We start from the raw sequence: 22289 nt of genomic DNA, 5'->3' as shown, positions 1-22289 counted from the left end.
CATTCTGTTACATATAAAAATATTCCATTTATTATGATTTCTTAAATAACTATATATTCTGTTATTGTGGAAACAATTCACTTTTTTGATTCAACTGAAATGTCTTTCTGTTTACTCAGTTTTGAGAAATACATTTTTTTGTTTGTTTTCTTTCAATTTTAAGCTTCATTCATTTTCTTTTTAGAAATAAAAATTTTGTCTAGAATAAATATTTGTTATGAAATTATTTTATATGGTTTCCACATAAAATGTATTGTAAAAAAATATTACTGTTTGTTTACTGTTAGCTCGATAAGTGTATTTAAAATATATATAGAATTTAATACTGTTTTGATGGACAGTTCTTCCTTGCGTCGGTACCAATGGAAAGGGGCGTGGTGATAGTCAGGAAGTAGGCGTGTCGTTAACTGGAGTCGACCAATCAGCGTCTGGAGGAGGCGTGGCCTCTTTCAAGGGATGTGAGGAGAAAGGGAGCTAAACAGTAAGCAGGCAGAGAGCGAGAAAAGCGGCGGAGGAAGGGATGTTTGTGTGTCCGCTGGTCGGTGCTGCAGGTACGGTCACAGCCGGATAACAGCCTTCAGAGCGCCGCACCGGACCGCGGCGAGTCCGCCTCGGAGTTCCCCCGTTTTCTTCACCACCAAACGCGCACAATGTCCGGCGGGGGAGACATCCACGTCCTCCGCCAAGACTCCGGCCAAGAGAGTCCGAGGATGCCGGCCTGGAAGCGAGAAATCCTGGAGAGACGGAAGGCAAAGGGCGGCGTTTCCGCGGGGAACCCGGCCCCGGAGACGAGCCCCGGCGGCGCTGCGGGGTCGCATCACGTCAACGGGGATGTAACGGGGAATGTGAACGGTAACGGCGGTGGTAGTGCGAGGAGAGACGGCGGGGCGAGCGGCGTGTCCGGGCGGAACTACACCATCACCACGGCCAGCCAACATTTCGCCAACAACAAAGAGCCCCGAGCGGCGGCAGCGGAGAGGACGGCACCGAGGGAGAGCCTGGTGCTCCAGGAGAGTCTGGGTCCGCTGGAGGAGAACCCGTTCATCAAGCTGGAGAAGGAGCGCCGGAAGCGGCAGGACCGGGAGAACGCCGCCCGCCCGGTCCAGCACATCCTGGAGCTGTACGGGAGCGTCCCCGGGATCCGGACCATCCGGGCCGAGAACATCATCATCATAGAGTCGGATCCGGACTATTTCCCGGAGGCCGGAGAGAGTAAAAGCTGGCAGCAGAACGGGGTGGACACCTACAGCTCACTGAACGACCTTCTGGACCGGAGAGGCAGCGCCGTGACGGAGATCAGAGCCAAGGAAGTGGTCATCTACGACACCACGCTCAGCCGGAGTGAGGAGAACCTCAGCACCCTGGGCCGCCCTGACCCCGATGGCCCCCGAGACACCGGGGAGGGCCAAGGCAGGGTCAGCCGGATCCTCCAGAAGTTCGACTGCAACTACGGGAAGCTTCAGAAGAAGTCGCACAGCACGGAGAACCTTCTGGACCTGGATTGTAGTGCCAGTGCCAGGCCAAGACATTGGGCCAAGCCACAGCCAGTTCTGGTGCCAAAGCCCAGGCCAAGTCCGAGCGTCAGCAGCCAGCCAACATCACCCGTCTTCCAGACTCCTTGGACTTCCAAAGCAAAGCCACAGCCGGAGCACCACCCGGGCTCACCCCAGCCTGTGTCGTCCTTCCGGCAGAGGTTTGAAGGGGGCGTCGTCCCCAAAGACGAGCCAGACAGAGGGCAAAGCAAGCCCACCAGGGAGCGCGACTGGGAGGCCTCGGAGGTGCCCCCCAAACCCAAGGTGCCATGTTCTCCGGAGACCCGCCGTGTCCGTGCCGAGTCCTCCTCACTGCCCGTCTCTTCGAAGGTCTTACGTACGTCGTCTGAGTTTGAGATCCGTCCCTCCCCGAAGCCGGACATCGACCAGATCCCAGACGGGGACATCCAGGCTCGGGCCCTCGCAAACCTCCGTCTGCAGTCCAAGAACTCCTTCACGGTGGTCCCCAAGCGAAACTTACAAGACTCGACTGCGGCCATCAGCCCCGGACCACCAAGTCCGACCAAGTCCTCGCCCTTGCCAGGAGTGCCAACACCCCCCCACTCCCCAATGAAGAAGAAAGAAGAGAAAGTGCAGAAGAAGAAGGAACCGGAAGTACCTCCTTCTCCTTCCTCTCCACCGGTCGTGACCTCACCAGCCTCACCAGTCTCTCCAACTCCGAAGCAACCCCCCGTGGACAAACTGCCGGTCACAAACATTGACGACATTGAGGTGGAGCCCCCGCAGCGCGTCCCGGTCCCCAGCCCCATGGTGCAGAGGAAAAAGGGCAACACCTTCACCGTGGTGCCTAAGCGATCGGCGGAACCCCAGAAGAGCCCACCGGAGCCCCAGCAGGAGGCTCCGGCTGAGGCCCCGCCGGGGTCCACTCCCCCGCAGCCCCAGTACGCCCAGCTGGGCAGCCTGCTGAAGAAACGCTACCCTGCTGTGGAGGAGATCCAGGTCATCGGAGGATACCTGAGCCTGGCCAAGTCCTGCCTGTCCAAGACCGGCTCGGTGGGCAAGAAGGTGAGAGGAACTCCACTGGTTTTCTGATGTAGGGAAGCAAAATATTACCAAAACAGAAACACCATCAATATTTACATTAGAGCTGTTTTGGGTAGAAAAAGAGAGGAGTACATTGCTGCTAAAAATCTCAGAAATTTTTAGATTAATCTCAGACGTTTTGAGGATAAAACAATGACAAAAACATAGGAATTTTTGAGTTAAATCAAAAATTTTGGACTTTTGTTAATCTTTCAAAAAAATCGAAAATATTCTGCTTTTTTTTCTTGCAAATTTTCGACTTGTCAGGTATAACCTTTTAAAAAGGTTATACCTATGTTTTTCTTCTGAACATATTTCAGGATTTTCTGGGGGGGAAAAAATTCAACTTTTTTCTGAGCATCTTGACTTGCTCTTTCAGAATTCTTACTTTCTCAAAGCAAATAAAGAATTTTGACTTTTTTTCCCTCAGAATTCCCACTTTTTCAGGAATGTAAATAATTCTGACTTATTTTTCCAGAATTATGAGAAGAAAGTCAAAACTATGAAGAAAAAATTTAATCCTGACTTCAATCTCACAGATATTATAGTCAGAATTCTTTTTCTTTTCCTCAGTGGCACTAATGGTCTTCCGTACAGATCAGACCTTGAAGGAAACACAGGAAATCAGTAGATTTTTTAACTTTTTGCAGAATGAAAAAGTATTTATATTCCCTGAGTCTGGACCTTCCTCTGATCTAAACTAGGAAGTGTGACGTCACACAGGAGTTTTGCACCTGTCTGTCCAGCCAAGCTGGACAGACAGGTGCGTGTGTGTGTGTGTGTGTGTGTGTGTGTGTGTGTGTGTGTGTGTGTGTGTGTGTGTGTGTGTGTGTGTTGATCTAAATCTCTTGCGTCCAATCTCTGGGTTTGCTGCTGCTCTTTATGCCTGAGTGGATTAGCAGTGTGTGTTTACACAGCCGTTTAGAGCAACTCGCTGTGCTTTTCTACTCTTTTTGTTTTATTGTTTTTGTTTCTTGTGTGTGTGTGTGTGTGTGTGTGTGTGTGTGTTACTGTTTCAAGTGGCTCCGTTAACTGACCAATCCCATCCATGTTTCCTGCTTCCTAAAGAGCAGCCTGTTTACTCCTGAGGCATTTTTCTATATTTTTTAATTAAATCATGAAGCATATTTAGGTTTTTCTTTAAAAATCACGGCTCTGATTCCTCCCTGCTCCAGGCTAATCGTTTCTGACTCACGTGCTTTTGGGATTAATTAAATATCAGGGAGTGTTGCTAATTAATTTTGCGAGCCGCTGCAGGGCTGATGTCAGATTGAGAGCTGCATGTGAAGCTTTGTTTCCTGTCTGCTTTTATTTGACGCTGCGGTTGCACCATAAACCTCGTCTTTCCCGTAGACGCGCAGAATGTTTTCACATTTCAAACTTAAGCTGTGAGGAGTTTAAAGTCACATAAATGCTGCTGGACGGAGGATTCTCCTGGGTTTCCCCTTTAACCTTATCTTTCTGTTCCTGCTCAAAAACCACAGCATGATGCTGCCACCACCATGTTTCTATAAACCTTTTAAATTCATTTCAGTTTTTGGTTGTATTAGTTGTTAAAGTCCAAAAGATGTGAGTACCTTTAACTAACAAAACCTTTTAAAAAAATATTTTTGGATTTTATTTTTTTAATCAATAGATACACAAAAAGTTTAAGTAAAATATGTTGTTTTATATTTAGTACTTTTATTTATTTAATTTTTATTCATTTTTAATAAACAGATCAGCAAATTATTTTTACTAAAATTAATTTAATATATTTTCTAGATTATTTTTATTTATTATATTTATTTTTTATTTATATTTAAGTCAACAAATCAGCAGAATACTTTTTAAAATTAATCAAGAATAAAAATTTTATATAAATTTCATGAAATTCTTTAACTTTAAGTCGATGTGAACAAAACTTTGTTATGCTTTTAATTTTTATTTTTTAGTGAACAAATCAACCAAACTTTTACATTAAGTATTTTTTATATTTTTTTTAAATCAACACATCAACATAACTTTTTTAATATTAATTTTTAAATAGATGAACTAAACTTTTCTTTCTTAATTTAAATATTTTTGTATTATGTTTAATTTTTTAAATCATTATATCAACCAAACTTTTTTTTTAAATAAATACATTTTTAAATGTTATTTTTATTGACTGTTTTGATGTATTTTTTTAAATCAGCGCATCAGTTAAATCTTTTTTTATTTACTATTTTGATGATCAGACCCGTTAAAAGCCATCAGCCTGTGAATCTCCAGCCTCTCACTCTGTGACCTTCTGTCTGGTTTCTTTGCTGTTTCATCGATGCTGCTGCAGCTGAAGATGCTTCAGCAGCAGCAGCAGCATCTTTCTGCTCATCCTGGTCGTGTTTTTGCTCGTTTCGGAGCAGCCTGGAGGTTTGGGCCCGGCCCGGATCATTTCTGAGGTTTTTCTCTCTCTGTGTAAAACCAGAGCGGCCGCACCTCAGAGTTCTGGCCCGGTTTTGAGGATTTTTTTCTCCCTGAATATATAAAACTTTTTTAAACGAGGAGCTTGGCTTAAGCCCCGTTCCCATCAGAAACTTGACTCCTCTCCTTCCTCCCAGCCTGATTCCTGGTGTTTCCATTGGACCGTTTGGAGGAAAAGCCTCTGTCGGAGCTTCAGTATGTAGGTCAAGAGCAGCTTCTTGTTCCACGTCACTCCTCCATTTGCATAAAATCGCTCTGAGTTTTTGGGTTAAACACAGACTGGGATTGACTTCCGCTTAGCAGAGAGCCTGGATTTCCTGCCGGTTTAATGGAAGACGGCAGAGCCTCTTGGAAGTGATGGATGTGGCTGCAGAGAGTCGTGGAGGCGGCAGAGTTTGTTTTTGAAGTTTCTCTTCCCTCTGACTGCTGGTTATAACGGGAGAAGGAAGATGGAACCAGATTTTTGTCACTCTTACCAGAGTTTTGCTCTGTTGATTCATTTAGATTACTGTTTTTGGAGTGATGGCCAATTTGTTTCACTTTTAAGGTGTTTTGCAATTAAAAATCTGATAAGTGTGGCATCGATTAATCGATTAATCAAATTTAAAAAATGTCATTCTACAGATTTTTTATTTAACCATGTAAGCCTTTTTACGTTATTTTAGAAACACACTGAAAAGTGCAAATAAACAAATAATTACATTATTTTTTTCACCATATAACCTTTTTTGAGTCTCTACTTCAGTTAACGATTAATCGATTAATCGACTATATAAAAAATTAGACATTCTACAGAATTTTTTATTTGACCACGTAAACCTTTCTAGACATTAGAAATGCATCAAAATATGCAAATAAACAATTAAATAAAGCTTTTCTTTTAAATAAGAACAAAATTTTATATCCCCAAAATCCAAAACTGTATCATTCCTTTAGTGAATTTGAACCAAATGATGCTAATGCTACACCACTTTAGGAGTTTTGGCTAAAACATTTACAGATGAAGGTGTTTTTTTTTTTATCTTAAATGCAAAATGTAAAAATTTTTAGTACAGTGTTGGTTTAATTAACGCTCTGAATATGTTATTTTTTTCACCAAGTGGCTTTTTTAAGAGTCTGTATGCTTCAGCTAATGATTAATCGATTACTGAATTAGTTGATTATTATTTCATTAATCAATTAAATGACCTTTTTGAGTGCATACTCGGTTAACAATTAATTTATTCCTAAATCAGTTGACAATTATTTAAATAATAGATTAATCTGATTAATCATTATTAACTTGATTAATCATTTCAGCCCTGGTGTTTTTAGTTTTTCAGCCATTTTTTGCAAAATAGGTCAAACTCAGTCAGATTGGCAATTTTATACGTCGATAGAAAAAATACTAAAACTTCCAGTTACATTTATTTTGCGTTTTGAGTTGTTGAGATTTCTTTAATTGTGACTCAGATTTTCTGTTTCTTTTAATATTTTTAAACTTTATGAATAATCTTAAAGTTTTTTTCAGGGTTTGATTAATAAAAAAATAATTTATTTTGACTTTCTCCACATCTTCAACTTGACCTTTTTTCCCCCCATTCACCTCAACGTGACTCAGGCGTTAAACAAATGCAGCCGCTCTTCTTCACACGGATCCGAAACTCGTCCTCGAACCTCCGACCAAAACTTCCAAACTCTGCGGTTCTTTTACATCGACATTTGGATGCAGACGCTGGGATCAGCGTCTCTGAACCGCTTGGAAAACCAAGCCGTTGTTCTTTGATTTGACTCACAGCTGGACAACCTCACAACACAAAAAGCAGCATTTGGATATGTAAACACTCCGAACAACAGGGCTACATATAAATGTGACTTTATGGGAAGCTGCTTTTACTGCAGATCACTTTGTTCTTTTGTAGTCATGATGTTCTGATGGTGCAGAAATACCCAGTACAGTCGTATTGAACCAAGATTTGGAGCAAAATGTCAATTTGTTTGGCATAATCTCGTTATTTTTGATAGATAATTATTATTACTGCTGATGCTGCCCATTGTTGAGCTGCAATTGTTCTGCAGAACATTCATTTTTGTCTCGCTTCCCTAAAATCCATGTTTTTCATACGAGATCCAATTTTTATCAATTATTAAATAGTTTCCTATTCCAATCATCTCCTCTGTTGATTATATAATGGAGTGTTAGAGCCAAACTTTGAGTTCAATTACAAGAACACAGTCATAACATTGGTAAGAAAAGATGTCATTTTACCAGAAAATCATCTTAAAATGACAAAGTTAAGTTTCTGTAGTTCTTCCTTCAAAGCAGATGCAGTAATTTGTATGATAGCCTCAAGTTCCTGCTACTGATAATAATTTGATGCTGATGTATTAAAAGTGGGTTTTTCTAATAGTTATTAAGTATTATACCAAGGTATAACTTCAAAGGATTTTTAACATTCCTCATTTTTTATTTTTCATGCTGTTCACATAAAATTACTACTTCATTCTATTAATCTCATGATTTTATTCTTGTAATTAAAAATAAAGTCTTAGCTTGGCCCTAATACTCCGCCACAGAGTTGACCTGAATTCAAAGTCCAGATAAATAGAAGCTGTAAAACAAGATGGCGGCTTTGGTCGTGAAGACATGGCTGAACTACGGAAACCCAATGAGTCATTGGTGAAGAAAAATCCAGATTTTCCAAAAACTGAATCTTAAAAACCAAGTATTTGATGAATCGATAAACGATTTATCGCCCTGTCTTGGTTTTTCTTCTCTCCTGGCTTCGGTCTAAACCAAACCTTGGATTGAGTGGTTTGACTTCAACACTGTCCAGTTTTTCAAACCTTTTGTAAAGCAAATTGGCTTTATTGTTGATTGTTCAACAGGCCAATTGTCTTTTACTCCACATTAAAATGGCTTCAGGAGTCATTAGTTACCATCTGTTGGTTCTCTGGCACTGAGTTTCCCAATGATTTCTGGCATTAGATGTGAAGTAAGGATTATTTTTTTAAGCAGAAAAGCCATCCACATGTTCTCGGTACAGGGAGGCTGTTTGAGTTGGACTGAAACCTCCAGCTGTCAAGGAAGTGACCAACCACAAGACACTTTGGGATCCTTGGAAATGTGGTTTCAGGTTTGCTTTAGTCGAAGTTGTTCTCCAGGGAATCGAGGAATCCAGACTTCCCACCACTTCGGCCCGGTTCCAGGAGGACCTTGATGCGGTTTGTTTTTGAAACGTTACACTAAAGCACAGCTTTGAGTGGAGATGTGCTTCAGCTGCCACCAAATCTGTGAAGCGTTGGTAGAAAAACAGGCCAGAAGGCATTCAGACCATTCCTCTTCCTGTTTTATCAGTCATACTTGCATTTTCCTGAATTTTAGATGCAGTTTATGGATTTTTGCTTTGCTTTTCATCCATCCTGGAGGTTTAAATATACCCTGAATGGTTAAGAGCTCCCTGTAACACAGGAAGGCCAATGAAAGGGCACGCTCCTACATTTACATTGTGCGTCTGGGCTACAGGTGAGAAAGTCCATTGTGTTTAATTATTTACCGCCCGGCAGACATTCCCCATCTCTGCTCTCTCCTCCCTTACGCTTCCTGAAACCTGCCACCGCGCCTCCTTGTCCTTTCAGAGTCAGAACCGGAGTCGCGTAAACGGATTATGAAGACGTGTGTCGTCATTATTGATCTGGTGGACTGCTATTTAAATCCCTTTCCCATCATCCCACCTTCCGTAAAGTTTATTGAGATAACGGATTTATTGGTGTATTTGAGTTATAGTTTAACCTTCTAAGACGGTAAGGTTTCCAGTTTATCAGTTCAGGATCCAACACTGTCTGATTAACGGTTGAATTCATGGTGGATTTTTCTCCAAACCATGACGTTTCACAGCTGGTGTGAGGTTGTTAATGCCAAATATATTCTCTCCTCTGGTGTGCAAATAATGTTTTAGATAGTTTGGTAGACTGGAGTCGAATTGAAACATTGGCTACTTTTTCAGCTGCTGCTGTTCACACTGCACTGAGTCAAACCAACCAAATACTTTGAACAACCAGTTCCCCTCCTCACCTGTGGTGGCGCTGCTCCAAGAACCACTGAAGGAAACAACACAAAAAGAAGAGAAATGAAAATGGATTTACATTTCTGTTTTTCTCCTTTTGATTTCAAACGATGGAAACTTTGATTTTTGTCTCAACGAGCTTTGTTGTTAGTGTGACTAACAACAGAGCTAGCATGGTGCGTTCACGGATCGGTAAAATCCAGTGTTTGAGTTTCCAACTGAAACATCAGGGGGAACTTGGAAATTTTGAGATTAAGTTCAGAAGTTTTCTAGGTAAAAAACACAAAAATTTTATGAGTGAATAAAGTAAAAAAAAAAAAATTTTTCAAAAATTTCTGAGTTTCAAAAGTCGAAAATTTTCACTTTAAAACTCAAAAATTCCCAAGTTGTTTTCTGAGAATAATCTAAAAATGTAGTTTTTTTCCGCTCAAATTTTCACCGTTTTGAACTCAGACATTTCTGAGTTTTCTGAGATAAAGCTCAGTATGTAACTTTTATAATATTTTCTGAGATTTGTTGAAACTGTTGCGTTGTGATAGAATGATATGAGAGAGAATCTGCTAAAAATCTACCTCTTCTGTCTTGTCCCACTGCTAATTAGGAACAATCAATCAAAGCCAGAAGGCGAGTGTTAGCTCATCCTCCCCACTGTGGCTACGCTGCATCTAGCATAGCTTTTTGTGAATGCTAAGGCTAGTTAGCGTGGCTGTCAATGACGGCTGTTAAATGGTTTTCTTGTAGGTAAGTTGTTTCACTGCCGGTAGCACATTTAGCAGCTAGTACATGAAGTGACTGACAGCACTAAGACCCTCCTCTTGGCTCTGATTGGTTGTTTTTGGTTGGAGCAGTGGCCACATTGCTATTTCTTCAGATAGCAATAGTAGCTCAGGGGGGAGATGGATCCTTTCACAGATTATGTGTCTCATATTATACTGTCATCATTGTGTGACAGTTTCAACAAATATGGAAAAGTTGTGTACTTCAGCTTTAATCTAACATTTCTTGAGTTTTTTCTAGGAAGTGTACTTTTTCTATCTACCATATTCGCCGTCATAAATGAACTTTGCTATATTTACAATAAATGACTCTCACGTCTGAGAAGTGCTGCTTCTATTTCTATTTTTCTCAGGTTGTGGGGTAGATTTGGTTTTCAAATAAGAGAGACTTACGTGTCGTTCTCTTTAACTATGACACACACTCTGTGGCTCACACCGAAACATGTAAATGTGTGTGTGAATGCTAGTTTTCCCACACGGCCCTGGGGCTGCAGCCAGCAGAGTCGGTGTAATTAGGATTCAGTCAGTAAAGCCCCACTATCATCGTCATGTTTAATTCAGAGTGTGTGTGTTTAGGAGTAAGGAGCTGAAGCGGACGCCAGCAGACGGGGCGGGTTTTATTATTTAAAAAAGAATCAGAGTGAGACCTCTTCTGTTTCTTTCAACCCATCTACCCCGGATTGTTCCTTTTTTTAGCTTCTTTAAGGATTTTAAAATAATACAAACTCAGCTGTTTCTCCGCTGCGGGTTTGATGTGGTACGTTTTGTACCTCGGATGCAAATGTCATTCAAATAATCTGGCAGAAGCAGAGTCCACATGAAACGCCGGGCGCGCGTGTCGCTGTCCCACGCTCCCGGCGTGACGTCAGCAGCACGTCAAAAAGCGTAAAGCTCTGTCTTCCTCGGGTTTTTGTCTTCGGCGGTTCCGGGTTGTTTGTTTTTTTCCCGTTTGTTTCGCCCAAACCTCTGCTCGTTTGTTTCAGCTCTCTCCTCTTCCTCTCTTTTCTTCCTCTCTATCGTTTCCCTCCGTCTCATATCCATGGCGCCTGTCACCATGGCAACGCCAGCGGCGGCCATTCTATCCCGTCATTAGGATTCCAGGATAAGAAGGACTCTCTCTCTCTTTCTCTCTCTCTCCCTCTCTTTGTCTTTCTCTCTCTTTCTCTCTCTCCCTCTCTTTGTCTTTCTCTCTCTCTCTTTCTCTTTCTCTCTGTCTCTCCTTCTCTCTCTCTCTCTTTCTGTCTCTCTCTTTCTCTGTCTCTTTCTGTCTCTCCTTCTCTCTCTCTCTCTCTCTCTCTCTCTCTCTCTCTCTCTTTACTAGACGTGTTTTGACGTCAGTGCGGTTGCTGCAGGTTTCTGTAATTTATCATTTTAAAACGACAAGCGTTTATAATAGAGTAGACAGCTTAGAAATATGACTTACTGTCCCAAAACAAAGCGACAGCTAACAGTTAATTGAGTAATCGAGTATTCTATCGATTAAGATTAAGATTAATTTTAAAAAAATTAATAAAATTTGGCATGTTCTGCAGATTTTTTATTTAACCACTTAAAATTATAGTATGCAGTACAGTTACATAAAAAAAAGAAAAGCCATCCATTCATCCATCCATCCATCCATCCATCCATCCATCCATCCATCCATCCATCCATCCATCCATCCATATTTAATGACTGATTTATTAACATCATATTGTGATAAACACATAGGAAACCTTTGTTATATTTCTAAATGGTCTAAAATGAATTAAAGTGGCCAGTAAACAAACTGTAACCAGTTTTATTTCTCTGCTGCCTGTGACTTGTTGGTGTTGCAGATTAAACCGTCACCAGTTTGTCTTTAAGCTCTTCCTGGTTCCTCTCCTGTGTTTCCCATCAGGACTGACATCCAGTCGGTTTCTCTCCTCAGAATGACTTTCCCACCGTTCATCCTGTCATTCTGACCTTCCTTTTGTCTCCATTGTGACTTTTGCAGACACGCCTAAACCTCCAACTTTTTCAGTCTGCCATTAAACGCACCAACAATGAATGGTGGTTGTGTGTGTTGGGAGTGGACCGTCTGATTGGTTTGGATCTCCACCCTGCCGGTGTCGCCTTACACACCTGGTTCACCTGCAGGAACGCTCTCAGAAATCCACCTGCTTTTTATTCTGGCTCTTATCAGGGATAATCCAACGCTGGAGCCAGGCACACACTCACTCACAGGAGGCTAAAGGGCGAACTATTATCTCCCTGAGTCACACCGACAGAGTAAACACACTTCCAGCAGCGTCCGCCTACGTTGGTTTGATAGAAACGAATCTGAGATTTAAAATCACATGAAACAGAAACATTTACACTGAACTGGAATATTGACTCCATTTGGTGGTCAGAAGTTTCAGCTGTTTGTTTGATCCGCTCCTCCACCAGGGTGGAGTCGTTCAGTCACCTCAGTGGTTTTATAAACAAAACAAACTAAAAACTGGCTGTGTGTTTGAGTTTGTGATGCATTTTGAGATGAAGGAAACTTTGAGCTCCAAAAATAAGAAATCTGCAAGAAAAAAATTCTGAAATTTTTGGATTTCTAGAAAACATATGGTAATTTCTGAGCTACCATAGTTGAAAAGTTGAGGAAAAAAATAAATTTTGAGATTAATTTCAGAAATTTTCTAGAAAAAACAAGCAGATTTTTGAGCGCGTTGCCTGTTGCTCAGGTTGACGCTGCGCCGCTGCAGCATGCAGCTTTGCCTTGAGGCTGTGATGCAGCTGACGCTCTGCAGCCTGATCATCATGGTCTAATATTATCTGCCTGCTGGAGATTAGCTCTAATCAGGCACCTGCTCAGCCTGGACGCTCTGCTGGTGGAAACGGATCCAGAGATTCGGTTTAACTCTGAGAAATCTGCAGCTGCAGCGCCTTCAATGCGCTGCGGCGGTTTGACTGTGGCGCAGCTTCAGTGAGGTTGTTAAACTTCAGGCGCAGTCGGAGCTCTGTGCAGGAAGCACGCTCCACCAAACGGGGACATTCATGCCGCTTGGCCTGGAAAGAAATTCCTGGCAGCCGCTCATCAGGACACTGATGGAGACATAATCTCCTCCACAGCTTTCACTCCGTCTTTCTGTCCTCTGTCTGCGCTTTTTCATTTCAACTGGGGAAAACTAAAGGAAGCTAAAGATTTTTAGATGATGTGAAGTTCTAGTGTGAAAAAGATCCTATGAAATACAAACTCTGGTAAAGATGGAGAAATATTAAGAAAACTAGAGGTGAACCAACTGCAGTTTCTCCAAAATGCCTGATGCCATTTTTTCCTTTTGTCTGAGCAGCTGCTGAATATATTCCAGAGGTAAATGAGATCATTTTTTCATGTAAATGTCAATCGATCACAAATCTCTTATAATTAAGAAATTGTGAACCTATTTATTGGTGCAACCATACAAAAGTACAGTAGCTATGGAAGAGGATTAGTGCCACTGGAAAAAAAGGATTCTGCGAAACAAGCACTTTTTTTTCGCAGAATTTTTACTGTTTTTCGCAGAATTCAGACTTTTTCCTCAAGATTCTTTATCTTAGAATTCTGACTTTTTCTTCACTGAATTTTGAACTTTTTTTCCACAGATTGACTTTTTTTTTTGCAGAATTCTGACTTTTTTCTGATTTCTGACGTTAATCTCTCCATTTTGATTTATATTTACCCAAAATTCTGCCTTTAAAAAAAATTCTCTCAATTATGGAAATTAATGCAAAATCAACAGATCCCCGCATTTTTTCACGTTAGCGCATAATTGTACATTTATTTTTAAATGTATTTCTTTACCACTAACTTGGTCTTGAGGCTTTTTGCTCAGCACCACCTACAGGTCTGGAGGAGTAACAGCAGCATTTTTGTGGCTGTTGTCAGTATCTCTGTGTGTCAGATTGTTGTTCTCAACCAAATCTTTGCAGTAGTTCAGCCTAAAGTTGTGCATTAAAGCTTCACCCTGCAGTGCATTGTGGGTTTTCTGGTAAATATAAAACGAAGGCCGTCCCTGATGCCGCGGCTTCCTGTTTCTGCACCGTGTGGTGAACCAGAATGACAGCGTTCCTAAATCTGCTGCTGGACCTTTTTTTTCCTCCACTTCATTTGCCCTCAGGAAAGAGGACAAACCACTCCTGCCTTGGTTGCAGCGGCTTTCAGCATCAAAACAAATATCTGGACCTCGTGAAGAGTTAAAAATCCCGTCTTTGTTTTGGCGCACTGACTTGGAGGCAGAGCAGCGAGGGCAGAGCAAAAGAAAAGTGAAAGACTGTGAAAGAGGAAGCGAGTCCAGCCTGATTTATTGATGGGGCCTCGGCTTTGGCAGCCAGAGACGGAGCAACAATGCCGCTCTAGCAGAGAAAGTCTTTGTTTCCTCAAGTGGCTGAAATGAGTCAATATCCTGGAAGCTGACACATTTTACAAAGTTTTTTCAAAGGGAATTTTGAATAATTTGTGACTTTTGTCACTTTGAGCACATAGAATATAAATATCTGGATTTTATTGTCATTTTAATTGGTAGACCAGCACAAAGCAGCAGAATACTCTAATTGGGTGGAAAAAATCTATAATAACTATATTTGTTGCCAGTTGCTAACACGTAAATGCGCTCATATCAGTCAGATTGAATGATTATACATGATGCCATATGGAGCTGTTGGATGTTATTGTTTACATCCAGAAATTTGGGTCATGTTCTCAACACTGGAGGGCAAAAGGACGATTATTTTACCTGCTACCCATCGCTGCGCTGCTGCTGTACGACTGTTAACTAAATAAAACCTGGAGATGTTGGTGTTTTTCATTTAGTGCAGTGCGCCACCGCAAACGAAACTTTCTGTGTCAACTTCCAGATAAGGCAGAAAAACCATAAAAGAGCAACTCAAAACCACTTTTTTCTCTCTCTTTGTCAGCTACGCTACACACAAACTTGTTGCCATAGAAACTGAAAACAACAGCCCATTTTATGTTTCAGGATTCAACACCAAGAAACACTCAAACGTTTCCCACACAGAGAACAGAACATTCAGTCCGTTACAGTTTTATGTTTTCAGGCTTGATGTTTATTTTGCGATTAATAATAAGTGATCGCTGTGGTGGATTAGCTACCCCTGCTATTAGCAGAGCTAACACTGAGGTGGTTGATTAGCTAATATAAACACCTGCTCTACTGATGATGTCAGAGTTGGTGTTCAGGTCAGTTTTTACATTTTTTTTAACTGAACTGAGAGACACTGAATTCCACAGCCCATCTACATGTTATGGTTGTCATAGTCAAGCTAGCATAGCTGACCTACTTCCCTCTCCCTTGGTATTTTTTTCTTAATTTAAACTTTTTCCTGACCTTGTTATCTAGTTATCATAGTAGCAAAGCACTGCATCTCAATTTCTTTCTTATTTCAGGTGTACATATAAGACTTAGCGCTTTATATTGACAACTTAACAGCTAAAACCAATGATGGTTTGTTTGAAGCTTTTTGCCCTCCAGCGGGAGACAGCGGTGGAATTTTGCCTATGACATCATCCATATATACACTCAAATCAATGATTACTCATTTAATTAACAATTACTCAGATAATTGCTAACTCTTGTTAACACGTAGCATGTAGGACAGAAAGTTCAGTTTTGTTTTGCACTGGATTTTATTAAGGAGTGTCCTAGGAAAGTACAAATGCATGCCACACTTTTCAGATTTTTTATTTGATTCGACTCAGCATTTTTCTTCCGTCTTACAATTACTCCCAGGATGTGAAATATGACAAAGTTATTAACCAGGTTAATCATGATAAATGAAGCTACTTTGACCATTTAGCTCCTTCGGTATCAAATGTAGGTCAGGCTGCAGGTGATGCGGCCTCATCTTCTCCTGAATGACCTTTGCACCTTGGCACGCCTGCACAGGCTTTACGGGATTATAAATATGTGGAGCGGCTCCTCTGATTGGTCAGCTTTCTGGCCCGATAATCTTAACACCTGAGCTAATTCCCTTGTGTTTTTAGAACAGGAAACGTATCTGTGGACACCGCAGAGCAAAGGTTCGATCTCCATGGCAACAGCAGAGGAAGAAATAAAAGCGTTTCGCGTTTGTGACGCCTACAAGCGGTCAGAACATGTTGAAAGTGGCTTTTTATAAACTATGAGGGGCTTTTTGAGTCGACTTGAGCTATAACCGCCCGCTAAAGAGGAACTGCGCTCTTCACTGGTTAAAAATGGATCTTGGTGTAAATGTTTTTTTCTTTTTTTGTGGTTGTGATTATGAAGCAGAAAAACTCTTAACTCACTTAAAGAGACATTCAGGCTCAGAAACACGGGGGATAAACTGGAGTTTGGTTTCAGCAACATTCAGTTGCGCTCCTTTTATTTTATAGTCGTTATAAAATGTTTTCTGATTTCCTATCTGCAATTTCCTGTCGAGCTTTGACCGGACCGTTCTGATTTTAGAGGCCCGAGTCAGTGATAGACGAGGAAGGAAACAAAATGACTGCAAACAACTTTATGATATGGATGGATGGATGGATGATGGATGGATGATGGATGGATGGATGGATGGATGGATGGATGGATGGATGGATTGATGGATGGATCCACTTTCAGATAATGCAACAATAAATTACATTTTGAACTGTAAATGAATAAAAAAATATTTTTTTTTTTATTCTTGGAGTTTTTTAAAGCAAATTCTCAAATTTTGAAACTCTGAAATTTCCACAATTTTTCCTGGAAAATTTCTAAGGCGAATCTCAAAATTTCTGACTTTTGTTTGGCGGAAATCTACAACTTTGTCTTTTTCTTTTTTCCAAAGCAGAGTTTGATACTTCGAGTCTTTTCACTTTATGACTTGACAGGCTGTCACTTCCTTATTGCTGCATGATTACTCAGTCTCTATCATCTGCTGACGCTGCAGAACCACCGGTCGGTCCCTTCCCACCGGCGCTGGCTGCCTCGGTATCCGCAGGTTGGCGTCGCTTCAGCGGGCCAGGTGGCTTCGTTGCGGGAGCTCCGTGTCTGGGCCCGCTTGTCTCCAGGCTGGGGCCGTAAGAAGCGTCTGTTTGGCAGGTCTCGGCCGCTGATTCAGGCGAGACGAGCCGTGTAATCCGGCCTGAACGACAGCTCCTCCAGACAGAGATCTCAGTGGGTTAAACACGCCGTCTGTTGTCTCTGGGAAAGTCTTGAGTTGGCCATCCATTTTTTAAAATGGCGTCGAAGCACGAAGACTTTTAAAGCGATGTTAAAGATTTTGTTTAAGACTTTAACTGCCCATTTTCACCTATTTAAAATCTCAACGATAATTGTAAAGGTAAAGTTGGTATTTACTCGGGTGGTTAAGGTCCTGACATTTTATTTTGGGAATGTTCTTGTTCAGGTAGCTATGGTAACGGAATGCTAGCCCTGAGAAGGCTAACCGCGACTGTTAGCAGCGGAACAGGAAAAGGCTAAAAAGCAGCTCAATATTAACTTAAATTGCTGTTACCGACCTTGTTTTATTGACTGAAGCTAAAATGGAGCTGCTTTTTAAATGTAATTACTATTTATTTACTTAAAGCAAGTGGAATATTACTTAAAAGTACTCAACCTGGATGTGATTCTCTATTAGCTCTGGTTCTGAATACTGTACAGCTGGAAGGATTTTTGGTCTTTTTTCTACTTTATGACACCAAGATGCATAACCGTAACAAAGTGTGTTTTTACAACTGGTAGCATCTAGTTAGCATCTCAAAAGTTGGAATAATACTTGAACCACAGAGGAGTTGAAAAGGATGTAGAGATCTATTCCCGACTTCATAGTCTAACTGTACAGCCAAACAGATTAAAAGAGAAACAGCAAAAGCAAAGGAAGTGGATTAGCATTGCTATGCTAGCAACTCATGTTGTTATCCAGGATAGTCGCTAATGTCTCTGCTGCCTGGTTATTGAGCTATGAATCATTTAATTTCACTGTAGGATAAACAAAATATTGTTGAATTGAAAAATGTAAATTCATGAGCAGGAAGTGGGGTAAAAATGGACACCGAAGCTGGTTTCAAAACCAGTTTAAGACTTTACTTTTGTAGAGTCCCATAATGACCACAACTGGTTTAAAATAAAAGGTGCTATTGATACATACAGGCCACATGCGAGCTAAGCTGTTTCACTTCCTGCTCTTGTACTGCCATGGCAACCAGAAATAAAACAATGCAAACATAGAGAGCAGTGGGTTAAACTGGGGCTGCCCAACTCTATCCCTGATCTAAATCTGTCCTAATCTGCATCACACGGCAACAAACCAACAATAACGTCAACACCTTCGACTCTTTGACACCATTCAGAGTCAAAACGCATAATCTGTCACTGAAAAGTATTTTATTTTACAGTTTATTTCTTTAAAATGTTGTTTTCCATCTTAAGCATCTAACTTGGTTCCCACATCCAGAGTTTTATTTGCTTTAAATGTTTTAATTATCGCTTTGTTTAAGTTTAAGCTAGTAGTTATTGTTGATATGCCTTAATTAGATAGCAGGTTATCTTTCCCATTTTGAAGAGATGGGCCTCTGTGTCGCATCATGTTTAAACTCCAGGAAAACAGGAGGTCATTAATTACTAATAAAGAGTTCCTACTATCAGCTTAGAAATATACAAGTAAAGTAATGGAATAAATAAAAATAAAAACAATAACTATAAAAATATGGAAGTAAAAATGTGACAAAAATAGACTAAAAATAAAGATATAAAGATATAAAAATGGTTCAGTCACATAAAAAGTATGGTAGTAAAATAAATGCAATAGTAAAAAATCTAAAATGTAATGAAAATTAAAAAAAAAAGATTCAGTCAAATAAAAGTATAGTAATAATGATGCAACAATAATAAAGATAAAATGTATGAATTAAAGAAAATGATTTATTTACATTTGATTAATGGCAGTTGTTGTTGATCTGTGTCCCGGAAGCCGTCAACACGACACAGAACATTTTTTACTTTTGTTGATAAGGTTTATGACGGACATAAAGAAATAAAGCTTATATTTTCCTGCGTCTCTTCGCAGCTGAAGATCTCGTTCAACGAGTCGAGCCTCCAGAGCACCTACGAGTATCCGTCAGAGAGCAGCGTGTGGGACAGCGGCGAGGAGGACGAGGACGACAAGCGGGACGGGACGCCAGCGGACGAGCAGCCCAGCATGGTGGGACGTTTCCACATCCCTCGACCCGGCCTGGTCGGCTCGCCGGTCCACTCCGAAAACGGAAACGGTGAGACCCGACATGAAAGCAAAACAAAACCAAACTGTAAAACCAAACCAACAGAACAATTCAGACCTAGTCAAAGTCCAGACTTACTTTCTGTAGCTAGATTTGAAAATAGATGCTCACAGACACCTTCTGTCCATTCTAACTGAACATGAACTAAAACATAATAAGCACTCCACACTTTTCAGATTACCAGTTGTACGAAAACATTAACAATCAGGCATCCTCCTCCTTCCATTGGATAATTCTGAATTTCTTTGTTTGTCACCTACAGTCCATATAAAATATATATTTAAGTCTTTAGTTGCTTGTCAAAATTTTTAAAAAAATCAAGTTTCACCAATTCTTCTGCAGGGAATCGAATGAAAACAATGAGACAGTAGTGAGGTGTGCGGAAACAGGGGGATCAGTTCTATACACTTTATTATTTGAAGTGGTGACACTTAATAAAATACAATTTCTAAATAGTTTTATCTCCATGAGGTGGAATTTTCTCCTTTTTACCAATTTTCTTATAAAAAGAAACCTTTTGTTGTTTGGTAAAATGGGAATTTCTCACACAAAGTGTTAAGAATATGAACAATCCTGAGCTAAAAACTATCTTACGTTATATATAAAGATTTTAGGTTGCATTTTATGTAGAAAAGTTAAAGAAAATATGCAGTAAAACCTGAAATCAAACCAGATCTGATTTATTAGTTGGATCCCAGAGCCCCCTACTGGAGAAAACCTGTAACTACATTTGGTTTTAGTTCAGCAAGCAATTTTTTTTTCATTATTATGTGGATAACAACACTACAGAATAAATGTTGAATAAATTAAATAATAATGTGTTTTCCTAATTGTTTTCAGACCTTTCCAGCTACATTCCCAAGCACTCTGTGGACTTTAACACCTGGCAGGAAAACAAACAAGAAGACAAAGTTTACCAGGAAGAACCCACTTCGCCGCAGGTCACAGAGGAGGTCATGGTAAGAGCCAAGAAACGCTGAAAGGAAAACTGTTTGGATCTGAGATGTTTTCCAGCCTCACATATTGTTTTTTTTTTTGTTAATAATGATGGTGAATAAGTTTAAAATGTCAAAATACTATGGTGGAAATAGAATAAGATCTTAATCAATCATTTTAAACATTTTTCCACCTTATATGCAACAAAATCTTGAAACTAGATGCTTGTATAGCAGTGATTTTGATGTAGGATTGAACTGATTCGTCAAATTAATCGTGATTAATCAATTATTGAAGTAGCTGTCCACTAATTTAGTAACTGATTAATCGTTAACTGGAGTATACAGACTCAAAAAAGTCAATTTGGTGAAACAAAACAACTTATTGAGAGATGTAATTAAGGTAAAGCTTTAATAAAATATGTAGATTTTGCATTTATGATGATATTTGACCCAAGTTATCAAAATAAGAAATAAACAATTAATCGATTAATTTGATTTTTTTAATGCTACACATTTTCATTTAACCGCTTAAACCTTTGTTATATTAAAAATTCATGAGAATTGAACAATTCAGTTTCTTCTCAAAATAAGAAAATAAACATTTTATTGCCTTAAATGCAAAACCGAAGCATTCATGTGGTAAATTTGAACAAAATGTTTACGTATTTGTATAGTTTTGGCTTAATTACTGCTTTGAATATGTTGTTTTTTCACCAAGTGATCATTTTTGAGTCTGTATACTACAGTTAGCGATTAATCGATTCCAGTTAGCGATTATTCTATTAATAAGTTAATAGACGATTATTTAAGTTAATAGATGATTATTTCAATTATCGATTAATCACAATTAATTTCCTACTCTAAGTGAAATTTTGAGCAAATTCTAGTGAGTTCTGACCTAAAATCTCTGGTTTTATCCAATAAACATGAGGAGAAGTTGAGTCCAGCTGTGACCTTTGACCTCATGTAACGGTGTTTAACGTCGTTTTGTGTCCAGCTGACTCCGGCAGACAGCTCCTCCCTGTCCGACTACAGCAGCGAACCGGCGCTTTACTTCTGACGGCCGGACGGCAGCATCTCCGACCGCAGCTCACGGCGGCGCTCCGACCCCGCCGACCTCCTGCCACAGGCCTCCTGCCGCAGAGGTTTCCCAGAGCGACAAATGGGAATGAAAAAGGAAAAAACAAAAACATAGAAGCAGCTGGGCTGTGTTTCCCCCTCCGATGGAGGACAGTTGATCTGTCCGACACTTTCGCTCGTTGGTGACGGAGTTCAGTGTTAGGACTTTCTCTGCTTCTGTGCAGATTATAAATAGCAGACAGAAAAACAACAAAACATGAAGGTAAAAGGGTGCCACAACTATTTTCTTTTCCAGTTTTTGTACGTGCATGTTTGATTTCAGCTTCTGTTTTACTGTAAAGCTTCTCTTGGCCTTTCTTTAGTTTCAGGTTTTCATGCTGTATTAAACTTTCTGGATGTTTTTCTGAGGTGTTTAAAAAAAACTTCCCTCCTTCGTTTGGAAGGAGGTGAAGAAGAACGACGGCGTGTTGGGGCCGTTGCAGACGGAAAGAAAAAATTACACCAAAAACTCAGAAATTTTGAGATTTACCTAATCTCTGAAATTTTCTAGAAAAAACCTGGAAATTTCTGAGCTTGAAAAGTTGAAAATTGCTAGAAAAAAATGAGAAATTTAGATATTCAGAAATCTTTTGGAAGGAAAATCTTGGAAATTTTGGACTGTCAAAAAGTAGAAAAATTGCTGGTGAAATTTTCATAAAGTTGAAAATTTGCTAGACAAAATTCCTATATTTTGAGATTAATCTCAGAAACTGTCTAGAAAAAACATTGCACATTTCTGAGCTTGAAAAGTCATAAGTTTGCTAGAATAAACCTGATAAATTTTAGGATTAATTAATTACATTTTCTAGAAAAAAGAACTTGGAATTTTCTCACTTTTGAAAAGTAGAAAAATTGCTAGAAAAAAAGTCAAATTTTGAGTTTTATCTTAGAAATTTACATACAAACATTTGGAAATTTCTGAGTTTATAAGTTAAAAATTTGTTAGAAAAAACTCCAAAGTTTTGAGAATCAAAATCAGAAATGTTCTAAAAAAAAAATAAAAAGACATGGGAAATTTCTAACCTTCAAAAGTGAAATAAAATTACTAGAAAAAATCTCCTAAACTTTGAAATTAAAAATAGAAAAAAACTCAGATATTTGACTTTCACAAAGTAGAAAATTTCCTAGAACAAAACTAGAAATGTTTAGTTTAATTTTACAAATTT

At 39.8% G+C, this 22289-nt stretch overlaps 1 protein-coding gene and 1 long non-coding RNA gene across 2 annotated transcripts; one reads left to right on the top strand and one right to left on the bottom strand.

Moving 5' to 3' along the window:
* Positions 1-326: 326 nt before the first annotated feature.
* Positions 327-21954, top strand: tprn (taperin). Its single transcript, XM_015049066.1, has 4 exons — positions 327-2558; positions 18856-19057; positions 19907-20025; positions 21002-21954. The coding sequence occupies exons 1-4, from the start codon at positions 651-653 to the stop codon at positions 21062-21064; spliced, it is 2292 nt and encodes a 763-aa protein (XP_014904552.1). The 5' UTR covers positions 327-650; the 3' UTR covers positions 21065-21954.
* Positions 13920-18489, bottom strand: LOC106957656 (uncharacterized). Its single transcript, XR_001427001.1, has 3 exons — positions 17243-18489; positions 14722-14723; positions 13920-14014 (listed from the first exon to the last, which is right to left on the bottom strand). It is a non-coding gene; the product is annotated as an uncharacterized LOC106957656 (long non-coding RNA).
* Positions 21955-22289: the final 335 nt, after the last annotated feature.

This window comes from Poecilia latipinna, unplaced genomic scaffold (genome assembly GCF_001443285.1).
Source record: "Poecilia latipinna isolate Pla-1442-1.1 unplaced genomic scaffold, P_latipinna-1.0 Scaffold923, whole genome shotgun sequence".
Lineage (NCBI taxonomy): Eukaryota > Metazoa > Chordata > Actinopteri > Cyprinodontiformes > Poeciliidae > Poecilia > Poecilia latipinna.
The sequence above is the reverse complement of the archived record's forward strand: the minus strand, read 5'-3'. Positions and strand labels throughout refer to the sequence as shown.

Bases quoted from the DNA above. Each gene is read 5' to 3' on its own strand.
- tprn (XM_015049066.1), top strand. From the start codon at position 651: ATGTCCGGCGGGGGAGACATCCACGTCCTCCGCCAAGACTCCGGCCAA. The intron at 2,559-18,855 runs GTGAGAGGAACT...GTCTCTTCGCAG, and splicing joins CCGGCTCGGTGGGCAAGAAG to CTGAAGATCTCGTTCAACGA. The intron at 20,026-21,001 runs GTAAGAGCCAAG...TTTTGTGTCCAG, and splicing joins AGGTCACAGAGGAGGTCATG to CTGACTCCGGCAGACAGCTC.